A 20,555-nucleotide genomic window follows, 5' to 3' on the forward strand; every position below is an offset into this window, starting at 1 on the left:
TGATTCGGTGTATCGCAGTGTAAGAAAATCATATACACAAAACCAATAAAAATATAGAAAATAGAATAAAATGCAAAAAATATAATAAAAAAATGAAATAACGCCTTTCCACTAAGGCGCCTAAACGCCTTGACCCTCCAAAACCGCCAGGACGCCTTGGCGACGCCTTAATAACTATGATTACTATCCCATGGTTCCAATGGAATGATGTATTCCAGGATAAACAGAGAGACTTCACACCCTGAATTGGACGGAAAAATATCACCATTAGTTGCGGATACTCAATTGGTAACTGCCATCACGTCACCCATCACCTCTAGTACTGCTTGAATAACATGGCTTAATGCAACCAAAACACCAGAGCTTTGAGATCAGCAGAAGCTCCTCCCCCCTGGTCTCCAACCTTGGCATGCACCAAAGGCCGTTGGTGGAGGGGGGCTGGATTCAGGCCCCAGTTAACTTTAGTCCTGCTCCATCTCCCTGGAGTTACAACCCTGGATTGAACCTGACTTGTTTCTTGGTTGAGGTTGTCCTGATCCAAATGCAACTGATAGCTGGCTGATCAACTGGTTGTCTGGGTTATGTGCTTTGGTTGATTTGACCTGCCCGCTTTGTTCAAGTTGACCTGTTTCAACCCTCTTTAGGACTGTTCAAGGCCACAATTTTGTGGTTGAATTTTGATGCTTCAATCCTGATGACCCATTGGCACTTGTAATATTTTTAAAACTTATTAACTTATTTTAGTGATTTTCCCTGAAAAAAAAGAGTAACCTAAAATTATTGCAAATGTCTAGAACACTCATCTGCATAACTAGAGTTCCTGTACTTTGGAGATTTGAGGTTGATCCATTCCATTGCCTAGACCTAAATCTGTTTCTGACATTTGTGACTACATTGTGGAAAAAGGGTATTTGCTCCATTTGTTGGAGATTGCAGGTATCACGCCCAATTTTCTCAAGGATTCCTTAAGTGTCCTCAATAGTTGCTTGTTTGTCTGGCATTTCTCCTTTGATATGTTAATTTAATTGTTGTAACATATACTGTATAGGTGTTGGAGTTGCAGCAAAGGAAGTGTATTATCATATTTGATCTCTCATGCAATCTTGCGAGAGTCTTGGAATTCTGTACCCATGAGATCCCTCAGGCATTCCTTGCAGGGTCTGATATGAACCTTCGAAGATTAATTGAGTTGATTGTGTTTATTTTGAACCAAGTAACTTCAGCGGCAGATGCTGAATTTTTCGACATGTAAGTTTCCCTTACGAGTGTCTGCTTTTTCATTACTAGCTTGTTGACCTGTAATTTTTTATATTATGCTTAAAAAGCTTGATGGCTAGAATGTGGGTGAAAACTGATTTTGAGTTGATCACTTCTGGATGAGTATGATCCTAACTGAGCTGGTACTAATGAATCCCCTGAGGTCCCTAGTAAATCCATTTGTTTTTGGTTGATGTTTACTTTAGTTTCTTTCTTTACATTTCCATAATATTTTTATTTGTTTTTGAGTTTGTATCTGTGTCCTACTGGCAGGCCACTTAGGCGACTAGGCCATTCTCAGGAGAAAATAAACCGAGGCATGGTCTTAGCACCTCTTGTCGGGATTATCTTGAATTTGCTGGATGCTAATCTTGATCCAGAATCGCAGAATGATCTTCTGGCAGTCTTTGCTAGCATGGACTGCCCTGTTACTGTTCAGTGCGGATTCCAGTACCTATTGGAGTATAACTGGGTTAGTTCTTGACTATTCTCAATTGACTCTCTCTCTCTCTCTCTCTCTCTCTCCGTGTGTGTGTGTGTGTTTGCTGGGGAGGGGGGTTGAGATGGGAATCCTATTTGATTTGCAGTTTAAAATTCTTGAAGCATGCCACATTTATTTGAATCCTAAAGGTAAAATCTGTAGTTCTTGGTTGTTGGTTCAAGTAGTTGGTTTGTCTTAACCAGAGCAGATTCTTCTTTGGCTCTTTCTGGAGCAGAATGAGAATTGTATACTACTACTATCTAATGTAGTCCTAGATCGGTAGGAGACCTACTAGGAGCCAAACAACCAGATCAAATAACAAAAGGCGCTGCTGGTTCGAATGGACAGCACTAGGATTTAGGTCAATTCCTAGGGTTTGGGTTGGATATTGGGAAAGGGGTTTATAGGGTATTAATGGGCAGGTCTAGGGGGCCAATATGGTATAAAAAGGTTAGGGTTTGGATGAGTTTTGAAATTCTGCAATTTTGGACAGAATTGAGTTGCAGGTTTTTGGCTTTAATGGAGTTAGGGTTTATGGGATTCAAACAAAAAATAAAGGGGATCAATTGGGGGAAAGGATTAGAGGATTAGAAGAAGAATTTTGGCGTCAAACTTACTGGAGATTCCACTGGCAGCAAGCTTCGACAGTTGTGAAGGATAAAGCCACCTTCAAATTTGAAGAAGATCCTCCTAGCCGTCACGGCATAAGGAGTCAACCGGATTCCACCAGTCCCTTTCCACCTTGATAGAACCACAAGGATGCACACTCACAAGGAGCACAGGAGCAACAAGTCAGCAACAATGGCAGCCAACAAGCAAAAGCTTTTTTCATTAATCAAATTCGTGTTCAAGGCTTTGCCCCCTTACAACCTTATATAAAAGACTAAAAAATAGACTTCTACTCTAAAAAGGAAAGGCCTAACTCAATCCCTAACCTATTAGATAACTTAAACTGACTAGGAAACTAAAATAGACTTAAAATAGAGTCCTAATGACTTAAAAACAACTTAAACTACTTAAAATAAAGAAGATTCCCAACTAGCCAATAGGATATAAGAACCTCTTAGCCAATAGGATCACTTCACTTAAATTAGACCAATTGAACCAATTGGATGCAACCAATTTAAACCGGTTCAATTAAAAACATAAAAATAGACTAAATATTGGGCTAATCCCGTATGCAACCTATGTACCCCTCTTTTAGGCCCAGAAAAGTGGCATATTACATAGAAAACCCATGGGATCAAAGGCCCAACATATATATAACCCAACCCTAGATTTATTTCTAAAGAAATAAGCCCATTTCGGTGACGAATCTGCATCACTATCAGGTTGTCGGAATCTGTATTCATTGTTGAAAGAAATATATGAAATAATGATACACCAGCAAATGACATTAAAGAGGTGGTATTGTTGAGGTCCTATATTAGAATAGCACTAACAACACACACACACAACCAGGGGCAAACCCCCAGTGGGACTACAATCAATATTCTGGGTAATGCACTAGTTATTATATGTTCAGTAAGTCTTCCTTTTGCAGATGGTGGCTTCTGAAATGGGCTTCATCTCTAGATCCAGGGGCGAACCCCCAGGGGGAGGGGGCATGGCCCCATCAACATTCTTAAAATATCCCCACTAAGGGCGGGGGGTATATAATCATGCGATGGAGCTATGGCACGTTGGTGCTAATTCTTTTTTTATCCCCATGGCCCTTGAAACCTATATCTTACATGGTTTTATGAAGTAAAATAGTATTTCTAGTATCCACTAAAGATATATAAAGTATTATAATATATATATATATATATCAAAGCGTCACAAGGGTTTTCTGAACTTTGTCTTCCATCAGAATTTGCTACATGGCAAACATGGTAGGTCCATGTGATTGAAGGCCCTACACCATCTTGTTGGTCAAGTTTCAGTCCCAACAAGTGGAGGAATAGCCTTGAGTGAATTCAAATTGATAAAATTATGAAATGCCTATATATATATATATATATATATATATATATATATAAAAGCCTATATATATATATATATATATATATATGTATATAAAAGCGTCACAAGGGTTTTCTGAACTTTGTCTTCCATCAGAATTTGCTACATGGCAAACATGGTAGGTCCATATGATTGAAGGCCCTACACCATCAGAATTTGCTACATGCCACTAGATTTCGTTTCAATTAAATGTCATTCTTATATTTTTAATAAACTTTAAACTCGCCTTTTAACCACTTCCGATGCTTGTTAGAAACTTGACTTGTGAGATTGGTCTGTAGTCCTCTATCATACGGATCCCGTCCATGCGCATCCAAATGTGCTACATGGAGCATCGCATTGTTATGGGGACATAAACTTTGTGTCATTTAGCTTTTCTTCATGAAAGTATTAGCATATGGAAGGGAGATAAGGCTGGATTTCATCTCTTGCGCCCTGATTTACAATCAGCTAGGGCACTCATGGAGTTGATTCTTTGCTGGGGCCATCTGCAAAACCCAGCCAATGCAGGGAGTTTGGCTCTAGACTCCCCACTCGATTTTCTTTTCTTCTTCTTTTTTTGTTAACAATATGAAGAGAACACATCAGGTTTGGTCTTGGAACGCCATGCTAGCACAATAACCTCATAACTCTAAAGTCTGCTTTTAGCTCAATTTAGAGGCCTTGTAGCTCATTTCCTTCATTAAGATTAGTCTTGTTATATTTCACATCGTTTCTTAATTTGAGTCTCTTATAGAGAGCTGATGTGGCTAAATCAAACTGTTGGATAGATAGGTTATCTTTGGATTGACCACATGGAAATTGTTACATCAATTATATGACCCACCTGTATTAGGTTTTCCTTATTGTATTCCAATGCTTAATTTTACCCTTTTTGTTTGGGATTAAACTTGCAAATGAATAAAGATTGGCTTGCCCATGTGTTCATCGGATCTAGGTTCTAGTTGAGCTGACAAGGGTAAAAGGGGACACTGTACAGAGAGATGCCAAGTATCATATGTTAGATAGTTGGGTCTGCTCCATATACAGTAAAGTGGGATACTTGACAAGCATGTTTGTGTCACACTCGCACTTCTCATGCATCCATGCCTCCCCCTGTGTGCGGGCGACAAAAGTCCTAAGTCTACCTGTCTAGAACTATTAGCATATCAACAGGGTGATGTCTAATTGACACATTCCAAACCAAACACCAGTTCTTTTACGGCATTCCCAATTGGATAGGGTGGAACTCCCACAATAGAAGCAATTTGGTTTTAAGAGCCTGTTGTTATTATCTTTGAAATGTCAACGAGTTTTATCTTTTTGATTACGACCTGTCCGCTTCATTCCCTTAATGACTTTTTGTTTAGATGTTTTCGCTCCATTTGCTGGCTTTATTTACCTTTGCAATGTGTATCCAGTTCCAAGACTCTTAACAAGTTTGTTTATTTTTTTCTTCCAATTTTTTAGGCTGGAACCTTGAGAGGAGACACTTCTGCTACCAGACTCGGGCAGCTTCAGCAATTCTCTGGCCTCCTTAGAAGCAGGACAGAATCAACGAAAGCAGGGGGGATGATTTCTGGTGGTGAGGCTGAGATGGATAATGATGACCAGTGCTGCATTTGCTATAATTCTGTGGCGAATGCTAGATTTGAGCCATGTTCTCATAGGTCGTGCCATGGCTGCATAACCAGGCACCTTCTAAACTGCCAAAGGTGTTTCTTTTGCAATGCTACGGTCATGGAAGTGCTCAGGGATGATGAGAAGACTGTGTAAAGGGTGATAGACTTTGTCTAGGTTGGCCATGTCGCGGATCTGGTTTTTGATCCATCAAACAGATTGAGGCCTCAACAAACAGAAGGCGTTGAGGAGTTTCAGATGTGTGGCAAATGTGATCCAAAGATAGGTGGTCTCGTTTCTAGATGCTGGCATTGTTATGGTATTAAATTGGTGTTTGTATATATAATAGAAAATATGTTCAGAAGTATTACCAAACTAGCGTGAACTATTGGCAGCAATGGTTCACAAGGAAATTTTGTAGGGTGCAGAAGGCATTATTCTGTAAATATGAGATGTAAATGGAAGGGGAAAAAAAAATCTGTTGGCTTCATCTCTCTCATTAGTTATCACTTATTTCAATGTAATAATATCCCTGGAAATTAAAAGAAGATAAAAACTGTCAAACTTTTTAAGGCAAAAGTGTCTAAATATGAATTATGCACGAGGTGTTTCGTAATAGGCCACTTTATTGTGCCACGAGGGAGGATGATGTGAATTCTGATTATTGGATAGAGACAGTATGTTTTAAATTAACCACATGTTATAGTCCAGAGCTTAATCCCAAGGGGCAGTGCAGCTGGCAAGGGATGAGGCCTAAGGAAACTGAAGGCCTTGAGTTCGACTCTGCCTCTCTCCTTGGGGCCACCCGCCTGAGAGGAAATTCTCTGGTGAACGTGGGGCTCCTAGAATCACCCGGTTCATGTGTGTTATGGGGTTGTGTACGAGTCCTAGGGGAATTAGTTGGTACCTCCAATTTCCCGGAAAGAAATAAATTCCAGAGCTTAATTCGGTTATATGCCTTTTCATGTGTTTGCACACACTTCCTTGTATATATATATATTTTTTGGGTGGGGAGGGGGGGGGGGTTGTTAGGGGTGAGGTACCTATATACCTTTTATTGGTGTCGACATGATATTTTCCACTTGGCCAAGTCTATTTGGGTTAACATTGAAATGTGGCCAGAAGTGCTTGTGGTCTAACTATCTATAAAATGTGTTCCCATTCAACCTACCATTTATATGGTAGATATTTGGGGTGTTTAAGAATGGCTTCTTTAATGGGCAGTTTTATAGAAACCAGTGCTCAATATTTAGTATTAGAATTGTTTCATTATGAGTTTTTACAATTTTTTTGTTCTTTTCTTTGTCACAAAATTTTACATTCCAGTCTCCCATAAAAATTGTAATCTACTATTTTATGGTCAAAGATTGTAAAATAAAATAAAGGTAAAAAAATATCTGCTTTCCACCCCCTCCACCTCTTTTATTTTCTTACTTTGTGGCATTTTTATCTATGGGTAAATGAAATCCAATTTGAAGTATTGAACAGTCCAAAAATAAGAAGAAAAACGAAGGTTGAAAGGGGGCATGTCCAGTAGGATGCATGGAACCCGCTCGCATTTACTTGTTTTAGCCACGCGTTAACTGTTGTATGGGAAGAAGATCCATTTATTGGTCAAATATCGAGATTTAAAATCTTAATTTAGTTGTGTGATCAATCATGTATTCCAAATTTACCATAATATTTATTTTCTGTTAATGTTCAAAGTTTTCCAAAGATTTGTTCTTAAAAACCTATTCCATTGGTTTCAATTTCTTGTAGACAACCATAAAAAGATCCAAGACCAAGGGATTCATTTACAAAATCTGAAGTTTCCAAGTATCCATTTTACCCATCTAAACAGTTTTCTACTACATCTTAGTTGGTTTTTCCTAACTTAAAAGGTACTTGTGAAAGAAAAACATGTCCTTTGCCCTGGAATATTTTCTGATTGTTGGCTCTGCAAATGAAGTTAGAAAGTCATCATACTGGGCATTGTGGCAGGCAGAGTGTGCTAAAGAACTCATAGGAAATTAACACTGAAGAGATCACGTGTCAGATGTGTGGATTAATTTCTTTCCACAGTTGCTTCTTTCATCTGTTGATGTTGGGGTTCCACGTGGTAGGTAGAAAAATAATCTCACATCGGATATAAATGGATATATGGATGAGTTAATAGGTACTTAGGTTAATGTCTAACTTTTGAGAATAAATTCTACCAAAGTCCCTAACAAGTGATATCAGAGTTAAGATTCCCACGCCCTGACTTTACCCTTCTTTCATCTGTGATGTTGGCACATTTGAATCAGTCAAATATGCCCAAAAAATTTGGTTTTGCTGGATCGGTTCTGGAATTACATGGTTATGGTAGATCTAATCCGGCCGATTTTGACATAGATCAGATCGAGAATCAATTAGGATCGGTGAAGAATCGATTCAAAATTGGCCCAAAGTTTCCCTAAACCTAGATTTAGAAAGGGGATTGGCAGATCCTGATCGGGTATCAGCCGAAATTTATAAAACCCCAAAACCAAGTAAGAATTTGTTTGCTTTGTATTATCAATGGTCCAGTGTTTTCAAAGTTATTGACTTCTTCAGACTTTTTCAAGCTTCGTTACACTATGGTGATTTCTGTTTGAGTCGATATTGACCGATTCCTCATTTGATCCCGGCCAATTCTGATCTGATCCAGATCCAGATCCAGATCCAGATAAAAATTGGCCGAGAGCGATCTAGATTCCCGGATTTTAAAATCCTGCTTGTGGTTGAGGACTAAGAAACAACAAAGTCAGTATTTTTATTTTAGATGATCAACCTGTGACACAAATTCCCTCTCTATGGAAAGCCAAAAAGAAATAGAAATTTTTAAGGGATTCCTGGCATCAGAACAAAGACAAGGACTAAACATTGGCGAAGTAATTAAAGCAGAGAAGATGAGATGAGCTGAGCGTATTCCAAGCTTTTTTTGTTTCTGTTCTTTTGTTTTCTTCATTTTTCTCTTTCCCCTTTTCAGTTTCTTTAATGAGTGTGACCACTAAATTTTATTGAGAAACCCAGTGACTGTTCATCAGGATACATACAAAAAGAAACAGAACAGAACAGAACAGAACAGAACAACTATTACCGATTCAGCATTGGACACTTGGATTTAAGAATGCCTTCCACCACCTGGCTTTGTGCTCGGGTTTTTCCAACTCAAAGGTATCATGGATGGTAAATGACTCGCGTTTGGATTCTTGCCTGAGTGCATTTTCAGCCGAACGAAGGAAACCCCTTTTGGAATATGACAAGAAGGGAAGGGGCATTTATGATATATCACTTTTTCACATGAACAGTGATATACATGTGAAGAGATATTCAATTTCATTTTTGAGCTGGTGTTGTAAAACTATTTCCCAAACTAATGGTATTTGGCTCTCCTCCAGCCATGGCCGGAGCTGGGGGATCCAGCTCAGCATAAACAAATAGGCGCCCCCCCCCCCCCCCTTGTTTTTGCTGGGCTGGATCCTCCAGCTCCCGCACCACGGCTGGTGGAGAGCCAGCTCCTAATTAATGGGAGGAAAAACACTGACAGGTTGTTCCTCTTCCTCCCTCCTATGAAATGACATATCTACCCCCCTATTGTGGGAGGAGAGGGATAGACACGAGAAGACTCTAGCGTATGTTTCGCAGTTGGACATGAACTCAATCTCATATTTAATTTTATTGTGGGAATTGGAGTCCTAAATCTATTACTTTCTTTAATGAAAGGATTGCATTGTTTAGTTATAGATATTGGATTCAAGGTCTCTTTTATCCAATGATTGTATGATAGCCTCATCACTGAGATACAGTGAAGGGGGAGGAAGAGAGATGGTTCACAGGAATCATTCCATAGTGAACAGTTGTTAGAACAGTATATTGACTGTTCATGATTCTGTTAAGTACAATGGTCTTTGAGATTAGAGACCCAAAACAAACAAACAAAAAAAAACAAAGAAGTTCCATGAGAGCTCCAAAGCTATTAGGTGAAGAAGAGGCACAATTATTATATGTTGATGCTCTCATTTGTCATTGAACAATCCAATAAAAAAACTTAACTTAAAGCTAGTAGGTAGAGAGACCTATATATACCCTTTTTTTTTCGTTTTTGTTATCAGAAGAGAGGGACCTATACCAACTGGTGTACAATAACATTCGAAGGTCTCAAAATAAATTATTCCAACCAACGATAGTAGGTAGTTTGGAGGATCCTGATCTTCTAAGGGGTGGGGGTTGTCCATCTTGTCGTGTTGTGCAGATATAAGGCAGTGCCCATTGATCACTTTATCCCTGTCCGAGCGTCTTGTTTGAACGGGTAAGACGGTCATTGCGTGCGGCCCTGTTTCTGCACGCAGCACAGGCAAGACAGGACAGTGTGCCGTAAAAAATCTGTGTTGTAGTTTGCATGCATGATAGACAAGTATGAGATTCTCTATACATGAGACACATGTCACGTTTATGCTCTGTAGGGAATTGGGACCGGTTTCTCCATCTGTGCCCAGAGAGAGAGAGAGAGAGAGAGAGTAACATGAGTTGGGTAATTCGACATTTCGAGGGTTAAGGGCGACCGACAGAGAGCCCATAGAGGAAATTGAAATTAAAAATCATTTAAATATGGTATTCTTTTGCTTAGAATTAAGAAACCCTAGTAAATTTAACACTGTATTAGTTGGATTTAGAGAAATTAAGATCAGAAACAGATGAACAGAGATCAGATGAAATAATAAAAAAAAAACAAGATTAGATACAAACTTCATCACCAATTAACTGAAAATTGAAATTAATATGATCATCTTCTCCCACTTTTTCAGCTCATGTAGAGTTCATGAGTGTTAATGGGAGGTCGCACATGAATTTACAAACTATATATATATGAATATGCAAACTTGAAATTAAGTTGAAACATTATCCTCAAATAATACATAATATTCTGTATCTAAATATGAAACAAACCCACATTAATATTAACTAATAGGTAAATTGCAATCATCTATCTAAATACCCAATTCCATTTTTCTCCTTCCCTGGCTCCTTTCCCTCTCCCAGAAACAAGGCTAGCTGCTGCTACAACAAATTTATGTTGTTGAAAGTTACAGAGCTATAAAAGTAGAAGAAAGGAAGGTTTAAGACTTAAAAGGGGAAGGTTAATTAGTGGTGTTGAGGGTCTCCTCCATTGTTTATTGGTGGCTGGCTGGGCCTTCTACCTCTCTCAGCTTTGAATTTGACTGCAACATCTTCCTGTTCATGAAACCAAATATTAGTTAATTCAGTCGATCACTGCTTTGTGTATTTGTGTGTGTGTGTGTGTGTGTGAGAGAGAGAGAGAGAGAGAGAGAGAGAGAGAGAGAGAGATACAAAAGTTTTCATTCCACGTTCGGAGACTGAAGGGGGATCTTGGGTTTCTTCTTGTGTGGAAGGAGAAGGGTTTTGATGGGTGTTGGTATCTTCTCTTTGTTTGGAGAAAGGCCAACAGAAAGGGCCTAAACCCAGACATTTGAGGACAGCACTCATAACTGCTGCTGCTGTTCTTCTCTGTTTCGGCAGCATCAACTCCTCTCTCGAATGCTCCTCCATTCTTGCCGATCTCTTCTTCTTCTTCTTCTTGGGTCTTCGGAATAGTTGTGGTATAATGTGGCCTTTATTAATACGGTGTAATTGGTTTCTGTGATTACTTGGACTTTATATTAAATGCCACCATAAAGTACTGATGATCAACTCTCTATTTCTGCTTCAGTGTTGGTCTTCTTCGCTTCTTATTAAACTCAACAACAAACCCTCCAAACCCCCCTCCCCCTACCCCACTAAAACCAAAATAGTAACCATAGTTAAAAAAACCCACTTCTTAAAATACTATACAAATTATGGGAGAGGATTCTGAGGAAGCCGCGTAGAAGATCACACCAAATGAGATATGGTGGAATGACTTCCTAAAATATGAAAGTGGTGAGTTTATTTCATGTGAAGAGGAGAGAAAGTGGCAACATGGATGAGATTTTCTTATTATAGGGTCGGGAGTGGGTAATTATTTTGCACGCTCCTTTGTTTGGACGCAGACTCTACGCGTCTAGGAATCATTCTTTCCGTCCCAATTAATTATATATTAACTTTTAAGGAGAGGGTTCCTCACGCTGCTGGGTAAGGGGAATCTTTTATGGCACACCAATAGGGCCTGTAGTGGTGTCAATCAGTCGGAGATGATCCAATTTTGGGCTTAGTAATAAGCCAAATCGAAACCAAACTGTTAAGTTAAAGGTCAATTTTGGTCCGGTTTGATTTAGTCTCGGGTTGGGATAATGGGTTCTTAATTAGGGCTGCAACAGGGTCGGGTTGGGCCAGGCTTCACAGAACTCTAGCCTAACCCTGAGTCCTTTTACCTGGGCCCAGGCCCGACCTGATTCTGACTTGGGGCCTAAAAAATCCAACCCTGACCTCCCCTCTGGGTCGGGGGCCTCGGGGCTGGGCTGATCCTGATTGGCCCTGATCATGGGGAGGGGGAAGGAAATGCATGGGTTGGAATGGGCCGGGGAGAAAATTATCAATTTTACATAAATAAAATATATTATATCACTTATTATCTTCATATATAATATATTTTATAACAAAATGTGGGTGACATTTAAAGTTTATAATATATGTATTATATCCAAATATATTTTACAATATAACTTAAAATAGGATCGGATCGAACCGGGCTAGACTTAGCCTGAAGCCTCAACCCTAACCCGATCCGACCCTGATTTAGGGCCAGAAATTTCCAATCCTGACCCGCCCTCAGGGCCAAATATCTTAGCCCAAACCCTGTTCGAGCTCAGGGAGGGCCAGGACAGGTTGGGGCCGATAGGGCCAAACTTGCACCCCTTGTTCTTATAGAGTTGTTACTTTTTTTTTTGGGGGTAAAAATAGAGTTGTTACTTTTACGAATTTGGTTTTTCATATAAATATATAAAGGGCAAGAGAATGCTAACCGATCGTTAGGGGCTGAATGGTCTTTTTGTGCAAAAAAACATCGGTTTGTGTCTAAGCGTTGAAACCACACTAGCCACCTAACTGATTAGTGTTCTTTTTCTTATAAATATATATGGGTGAGAAAATGCTAACCAGTTGCGCACCTAGCGTGGCTCCCACGGCTAGACACAAAAATTGCTCTCTGTGAGCCATGGTTTTTTTGTATTTTTTAAATACAATAAATATGCATAATTAATAAAAATACATAAAACAATATGCAAAGGAAAAGAGGGAGGGGAATCACATATATATATATATACCATTGGATTTCAAACTTATAACATTGTAAACATGTTCAATAATATAAGCAAATGTGATTAACTAACTTATTTTATAAATCTAATAACATAACTTGTCTCTTGCAAATTAGAATACCTACCATGGCATATTTATACCTATTCAAAAACAAACATATCATATATAAACAGGATTGCTTGTCCCTTACAAGCTTAAACCTTGTCAATAATTGAGATTCATATATATATACTAACCAATTCATATTCCAAAAACAAATAGTCATGGCATGCTTCTTGACAAAAGTACTTGCCACTTGCAAATTAGAAAACGTACTTCAACAACATCCATCCGACAAAAATAGAAGTTAAAGGTCTCAAACAAGTTTAGAGTTTACCCTCTATCCAAAAAAGCATCCATCCTAGGGGAGGTGATCTTGAATAAAACTTAGAGTTTGAGGGTTTTTATTGTTTTGTTTTTACATTTATTGGTTAACTTACTCAACTCAGTCACACAAGTGAAATAGTGAGCTGATTTGATCATATTTTAACAAAACATTTGATTCATTGAAAGTCTTATTTGATGATTTATCATCAATTCTAGTAATTTTTACCCTAGTCAACTCTACAATCCATGGCTATGTATCCTAGGCCTATATCATTTATAAATATCCAGTGGATTGTTAAGGATCATTTGGCCTCAATTTCTGTCTTGTGGGAGAGGCCCTTGCCTTGCGTCTTGGTCTTTAAAAGACAAAGTCGAAAGGGTATCACAAGCTTGCATTGTTCTCAGATTGTCTAGTATTGATTGAAAAGTTAAAGGCAACAGGATTGTTCGCCCTCATTTTCAATCACATTAGTAAATGTTCAAGACATCCGGAATCTCCAACAAAGCTTCCATAGTTGTGAGTTCTTGTATATTTTAAAAAATTTTGATGTTTGTATCCATAACATTGTTAAATGAGCCATTTCTTTTCCCGAGAGTCCAGTTGGTGGGAGGACACTTGTCTGGAATCTTTGTTTCCCCCTCAAGATGAATAAAATTTTGCCCCTTAGTGGGGGGTTTTTGCTTTTAAAAAAAAAAACCCTCTACAAACTACATGATTCTTGATCAGATTTTTTAAAATTTTGATAAATCTATATTTTCCAACTGTGATTTTAACCACAAATTCCATTATTAAGGAGTAAGAAATCGATTTGTGACTCAACTTTTTCGAATTTCTGACCAGAGTTTGGTTGTTTTATTACTCGTAAAAAAGGACGTAATACAGTTGGGGTCATAAATTAAATCCTGAATTGGACTGTAACTACGTTGACTGTTGACTTATCGTGGGCCTGGACTGGACCTGTACGTCACTCACCCTTGGAATGTCGGATTGAGAAAGCACCGAACTCCACAATGAATTATTAGTGATGCCGTTATGTATTTACCGTATCAGTCCATATAAAGATAGCGATAGACGTATTTACCGTATTGGTTTGTACAACATAAACCAAAGAATTTAGTTCATATATAGTGCCGGCATTGGCATTGGCATTGGCATTGGTATTGGTCGTTTGAGATACCGATATGTATTTGTCGTATTGGTCCAGATGACATTGGAATTGGCCATTAGATTAGATATATCGATATGTATTTTCCGTATTAGTTGTTAGGTCATAATGAACACACTATTAATTACCTTTATTTCACAGACACAGTGTTTCTCGATTCAAACCAACGACCACTAGATCACAATAGAACGACCCAACTACCATGTTGCCTATTCAACTGTTTGTCACAAGAGGCATGCCACAAATAATTATCAATTTAGATGGTCACAGCATGAATCATGACCCATTTCGGTTATCCAAATTACTTTTGTATTTATTTTGTTTTTTCTTTTGATAAAAACCATATCAATTTTGTCGTGGAGGTTGTATGTATGATAGAATTGTCATATTCTGGTTTCGAATATTACTCGTACTCAAACTTGTGTATCTCATGCAACTTATTTGAATGAAATTTTATTGAGAGAGAGAGAAAAAAAAAAAAAAGTCATTGAAGTAGTACTAGGAAATCGAAAGCCAATATAGGAATTGCTTTTAGTCATTTTATGTCATATGACAGTCTCTAGCTAGAAATGATGAGATCGAGTCAGATATCATCCGTAGATTTAGCATCATCACCATCATCTCTATGACAGTTGACTTCATCCGTAGATATAGATAGCATCATCATCTCTAGTTCACCTGGGGATTACTTCCAGAGTTAATGGTTGGCGAGTTGGGGCTTCTACCTATTACCGCTACGACAGCATAATCTCTGTTACTATTCACCTGTGGATTACTTCCAGGGTCTATGGCCGGCGATTTGGGCCTTCTACCTGTTGCCGCTTCGGTTTGTGCTCCATCTTCCTGTTCATGAACCATAAATTGACTTCAAGTCTTATAAAAAAGAAAAAAAAAGAAAAAACCACTATGAGTGAGAGAGAGAGAGAGAGAGAGAGATTACTTGTGTTTTCATTCCAAGTTCAGCGAAATTGGTTCGATGAGTCTTGATTTCATCTACTTGTTCCAGAGAAGGTTCAGAGATAAAATCGAAACACAAGCACTTGAGGACATCATTGATGGCTCGTTTAAGAAAATAGCAGGGGCCTCTGTAAGAAGAAGAAGAGTAAGCGGCTGATACAGATGTTTTCTGTTTGGGAGTTGGCTCCTCTAACGAAAATTCCGCCATTCCTTGGTTGGGATGTCTTGCTTCCTTTCCTCTTACCTTCTTTGTTCTTGTTCATGACTCCTTCTTATTAGAGTTCTGGTCTGGACTTTAATAGGGTGGTTCGGTTTCTGGGATAAATTGATAATGATGTCAGCTTCATGTATATTAAATAGTGTATGGTGACAATCCAACTGCCTCTGTAGTACTTGTACTACTACTGCTATATTTGCTTCTGGAGCTTTCAATGAGTCTCATTTTCGATTATTCGTTCCAGATTGTTTCTGAGAGAGAGAGAGAGAGAGAGAGTTGAAGGTTGTCTCGTTAGAACCGGAACCGAAAACCAAAAAGAAAGCCGCCGTTCAAACGAAACTGTTTTAAACCAACAAATGTTCGGTTCATTTTGGTTTGAAAAGTGAAATTTCATTCGGTTTGATTTTAGATTAATAACTGAAATCGAATCAAATTAAATAAAATGTAATCCATATAAACCGAATCAAATCTAAACCATACTAAACCCTATAATCATGTCTTTATTGGGTTGTGTAAAAATGGATAAAAGATACCATAAATGACATTGTGGGACTATAATCTCCTTACCAACTTTATTCTTTTAGGTTCTCAGTGTGTTATTTCCATTTAAATCAAATTTGAACTGAATTTCTAAAACGTGTACGAACCAAATGAACCTAAATAAAAACCAAATAAACGAACATATTCGATTTGGTTTTGAGGTTATGAAAATTATTTGATTTCAATATGATTTCAATACGTAAGTAATCACATCTTGAACAAGACTGAAAATGAACCGAAAACCAAAATCAAATTGATTGACACCTTTAGTTTGAGCAAGAACATAGAGGAAATACGCCAAACAAGATATGACAAAACGGTATCATACATTAGAGAATGAGAGAGATAAACATGCAGAGGTACAAGCATTCCCTGCCCAGACAGCCAAGAGAACCTTTTCCCTTTCATAATACTTAATTTAACCATACTAGCGTCCATAGATAACCGAATTTGATTGTCATATTTGCTTAATTGTTTCCATTTCCATAATCTGGTATTTTTGGAGAATCAAGTAGAAATGATTGACCAGTGTACCATTTGGGTTCATAATTGAAATTTGCAATTGAAGTAATTAAAGGGGCATTAATCACATTTGATTGTTGTCTTATTAACTGGTAATCATATGAGTTATTAAATTGGAAGTATGGAGGGCGTGACTTAGATGTTAATTGTTATCTACAACTTCCAACGTTTCCGAGAACGCGTACCAAACGCAACCTTGAATTTTTAACAAGGGTGTAACAATTAGGGTAGGTCATAAGAGGATGAAAATTTCAGGGGTCTGCTAGACCATTGTTTTTAAAATCTGGGGGTGGACCAGTGAACCGGAGCCGAATCCTTGTTTTAGATCGGTCTAGATATTATTATGGATCTTTATCACCTCCAGTTGGCTGCCCGGCCCAGTTCTCCAGTTCCTCTAATAAAGGGGGCTGAAATGACCTCTCTACCCATGCCCAAATACTTTGCCCGGGTGGGAGCCACCATCCCCCTATTAGAAGAACTGGAGAACTGGGCCGGTCAGCAAACTGGAGGAGATAATTGGGAAGTGCCCTTTGGACTGGCCGGAAGTATACCTTCAGCTGGGACTTGAACTCATGCTGTTGGGCAAATGAGGCACATAACAACAAAGAACACACAGGACTGGAGTGGGTTTAGGGCCACTCCTAGCCTCCTTCTCCATTTCCTTCCCCTTGTTATACCACTCATCCCCCTCTTTCCCAAAAAAGAAAAGACTAAGATGAATCAAAATTTTCATATCATAATGCAGATTACACAAGTATCGATTATCAACAAGTCAAGCCAGCACACGTACATGAGAATGAGAGAGAGAGAGAGAGAGATTAGTTGGTCTGGGGGGTTGAACCAGAGCTGATAGATGGAGCTGAAGGAGGATCATCTGCTTCTTGACCTGATGCTGAAGAAGAGGAATCCTGAGGAGTGGGTTGATCGGGCCTGCAGTCTTGCTTTTGTGGAGGAGCCTCAGAGGTGGTCTCTAAGCCCAGACACTTTAGAAAATCCCTGATAACTAGCTGTAAGAAACCACAGGGGTGGCTGCATCTGTCTGAACTTGAAGAAGAAGAAGAAGAAAGAGTTGCTTCTGCTTTTCTCTCTGGCATTTCAGCTTCACTGTCTTTGGAGAAACTTTCCATTTTTTTTTCCAACTGGGGGCCGGGATCTCTCTGCTTCTGCTTCTGCTTCTGCTTCTTTCCTATCTCCCTTACTAGGTAGGGAGGGAGGGAGGGAGGGAGTCTGGTCTCAATTCTGAAGCATCCAATTAAAAGGTGAATTTATGATCATTTAATCTGTTATTTACCAAACTACCTCCCTCCTTGTATATTAAATGCATTAATTAATATGCTTTGTCTCGATCGGAACAGTGGATTGTGGACCTCCCCATGGTTCATAGGGATTTATCATTTATGTGACAATTAATTACCAAAAATATTCTCTAACTAATTGAGCTTCTATTAACACTTAACAGTGCTACCCTTTCCTGGGGGAGGTCATGAACTGGTGAAGACAGCAGACGCATTCAATTACAGAGGTGTTTAGGTATTCTATTTCTATCATAACTTTTTGTGACAATACATATATATATAACCCGTGACTGCATGCATGAGCAAGCAACCAACGTGGACCATTAATGTACGTACCTACTCTGCTCTCTGTGGGTGATGACTCATAATCAGGATAGAGAGAGAGAGAGAGAGAGAGAGAGATGATGCAAATTTAGTGGATTAGGTTCTCGTGCTGCCTTAATTTCTTTTGGGGTACTAAAATGGTTGAACTGTTATCCTTTAATACCCAAAAACTAACTTGCACCCACCTTCCTCTTTTTTTTTTTTTTTGATAGACTAAATTTATTATCTAAGTTGCACCCACCCACCCACGGATTTTTATCCTCCCATCCAAACCCTAAATTTTTCTTCCTGGCAACCTGGTAATTAAATGGAGTCATGGACTGGGATGGTCCGGTGACTCTGGTTCCATTGGGGTCAAAGTTAACAAACCTGAAGCATGAGCTCGCTATACTGCAATAACTAGCCCCGCCAACTAATTAAGATGATGATTTTGTTGACTGCTAGGTTTGACCAATATATATATATATATATATATATATATATATATGTTTCATTAACTTAACTCTGATAAGCGACAAAAGAGTTGGTGATATTTTGCATGCTCTCTTCAAACGGATCAAAGTTGCTAGAGCAGACACCTGGTTTGAATGCAAAGTGAAAAAAAGTCTATAATTAAGTTGTTCATTTTATTTTCAAACTACCTAATCTCACTTCGTTCTTGCCAAGCACAAGATCCCATGGGAGATGATCGACGATTAGAAAATTATAAAAAAATATTTAAATGTCTTCTCGGGGAGCATAGCTAGGTAAGCAAGCTCCCTATATATTAATTATATATGCATCAAACTCAACAACAACACAAAGCCGCGCAAATGAAATCCAATCATCTGTGCTTCTCTACTCACTCACCTAACGCATCCATCGACATTAATTAAAACAATTTCGATCCATTTTATTTTGAATTGCTTATGATTTCGCTGGCAATGTGATTCTGTCTCTCAGTCTCAGCACCTGGGACATAATTTAGGCAATTTAGCCCAGCTCGGGGATTTAGGAATCGGAATCGAATACGATATTGATCTCTGTCGATATTGCTTTGAATTAGCCGGTATCGGATGGATCTACTCCTGTTTTTTCTTTAAAAAAAATTGAATTTCTTTACTTTTTTTTTTTTTACCGTTCGTCCATATGGATCCACCTACAACACAGGGCCAGTCAAGATTCAGTATCCGCTTTGTCAATACCGATACGTGTCCCTCATTGGCTCTCGTCTGCCTGCATAGCTTCACAGAGTTGGGCCGGCCAAGTTTTCTACCCCTCCTATGCGGGTAACACCCTTTTGACTTCACGCTACTTGCGCACAGGAGGTCTCGATTTGGAAGCCAAATGTTCTACCGCACTTGCTCATTATCAGCTGCCCTAATCTCAAGTCTCGATTGGTATAGGATCATCACCAGCTATTCTTAACAATTATATTGATATCAATAAATATAATTGGACAAAGTTTTCCTCCATCCATAGAGGACGGTTCACAAACCCCTCCTAGAGTTTTGGTATGATCCAAAATATCCTTTAGATCTCCATACTCACCATCTCCTGACCCTTTCTCTGTAAATGAGATCCCATTCACCATGGGTGGAGGGAAACTCGATCTAAAATAATTTGTCAAAATTCGACGCCATAATGTATCATCTAATCCATTGCATGTCAGACTTTTTCCTATTTTTCGTTATTTATCCAAATCTTGGTCAAAATCGAATTATTGATTTTACCTTTATATCATGCCACATTGTATAATATTTATGGAGAAAAGTTCTTTGTGGAAGAATGCACCATCCACCCCCAGACACAATAGGGGGGGGGGGGGGGAAATGATCGCCTACACACTGTGGTAAGGCCTACCTCTCAAGATGCTATTGTGTGCGCTCTTATTGGCCCCCGCAGCCACACTCCCCCATGGAGAACGCTCCCCAATATTTATAGTTAAAAAGTTAAAAATTAACTCATGATTAGACAATAACATAATTTTTAGGAAAGTGTTGGACATCAAACAACAACTAAAAACTAGTGCGCAATAAAATCATAGAAATTTCCAAGAGCGCCCATGCAGAGATTCACCTCTAGGTGGGCTCGATTTGCTAAAGGATCGGCCCTCCCGCTCATAGAGCCTGGTGTAGTCCAGAATCCACACCACCCCTTCTAGTTGGATTCAAACTCGATAGGAGTATGGGCCCATTGTAAGGTAGAATCTCCAAGTTGTGGGTTTCTCAAACTAGGGATGACCTATGAGGACAAAGGCTATCTATGGCTTTTTGTCTGTCTGTGAGGAAGGTCTATAAGTGTTTCCAATTTTCCCCAAATTGAAGGGAGAGACCAATTCAAGCAACCTCTGCTCCTCCTTATCTCAGAACCTGGAGTTTGAACGGCTCACATCTAGAGATGCCACAAGGGTCATGGGCTGTCTCAATGGATCGCTCGATCAATTGGACTAGGTCAGATCTAACTCTTTCCCTTTCCGTGGGCCTAAGTGAAACATCGTAATTGTGACCCACACATGGGCCCAAGTGATGTACTATCCATAGCCTGGACTGGACTCACATACGGATTTCAAAAGAGAGAAAACAAAA

General features: G+C 38.9%; 1 protein-coding gene and 2 long non-coding RNA genes across 3 annotated transcripts in view; 2 read left to right on the forward strand and 1 right to left on the reverse strand.

Moving 5' to 3' along the window:
* Window positions 1-5,624, forward strand: part of LOC122668959 (E3 ubiquitin-protein ligase RKP-like) — a 29,502-nt gene extending 23,878 nt beyond the window's left edge. Inside the window, exons 8-10 of the mRNA XM_043865559.1 lie at window positions 1,049-1,248; window positions 1,531-1,729; window positions 5,192-5,624. Coding sequence (XP_043721494.1) covers window positions 1,049-1,248; window positions 1,531-1,729; window positions 5,192-5,497 — 705 coding nt within the window. The 3' untranslated portion in view covers window positions 5,498-5,624. The remainder of the gene's footprint in view (window positions 1-1,048; window positions 1,249-1,530; window positions 1,730-5,191) is intronic.
* Window positions 5,625-9,842: 4,218 nt separating this feature from the next.
* On the forward strand, window positions 9,843-17,307 carry LOC122669500. The gene is made up of 3 exons (XR_006334028.1): window positions 9,843-9,864; window positions 13,006-13,010; window positions 17,171-17,307. It is a non-coding gene; the product is annotated as an uncharacterized LOC122669500 (long non-coding RNA).
* LOC122669499 lies at window positions 10,426-10,854 on the reverse strand. Its single transcript, XR_006334027.1, has 2 exons — window positions 10,697-10,854; window positions 10,426-10,579 (listed from the first exon to the last, which is right to left on the reverse strand). It is a non-coding gene; the product is annotated as an uncharacterized LOC122669499 (long non-coding RNA).
* Window positions 17,308-20,555: the final 3,248 nt, after the last annotated feature.

Source organism: Telopea speciosissima, chromosome 7 (assembly GCF_018873765.1).
Source record: "Telopea speciosissima isolate NSW1024214 ecotype Mountain lineage chromosome 7, Tspe_v1, whole genome shotgun sequence".
In the NCBI taxonomy this organism is placed as follows: Eukaryota; Viridiplantae; Streptophyta; class Magnoliopsida; order Proteales; family Proteaceae; genus Telopea; species Telopea speciosissima.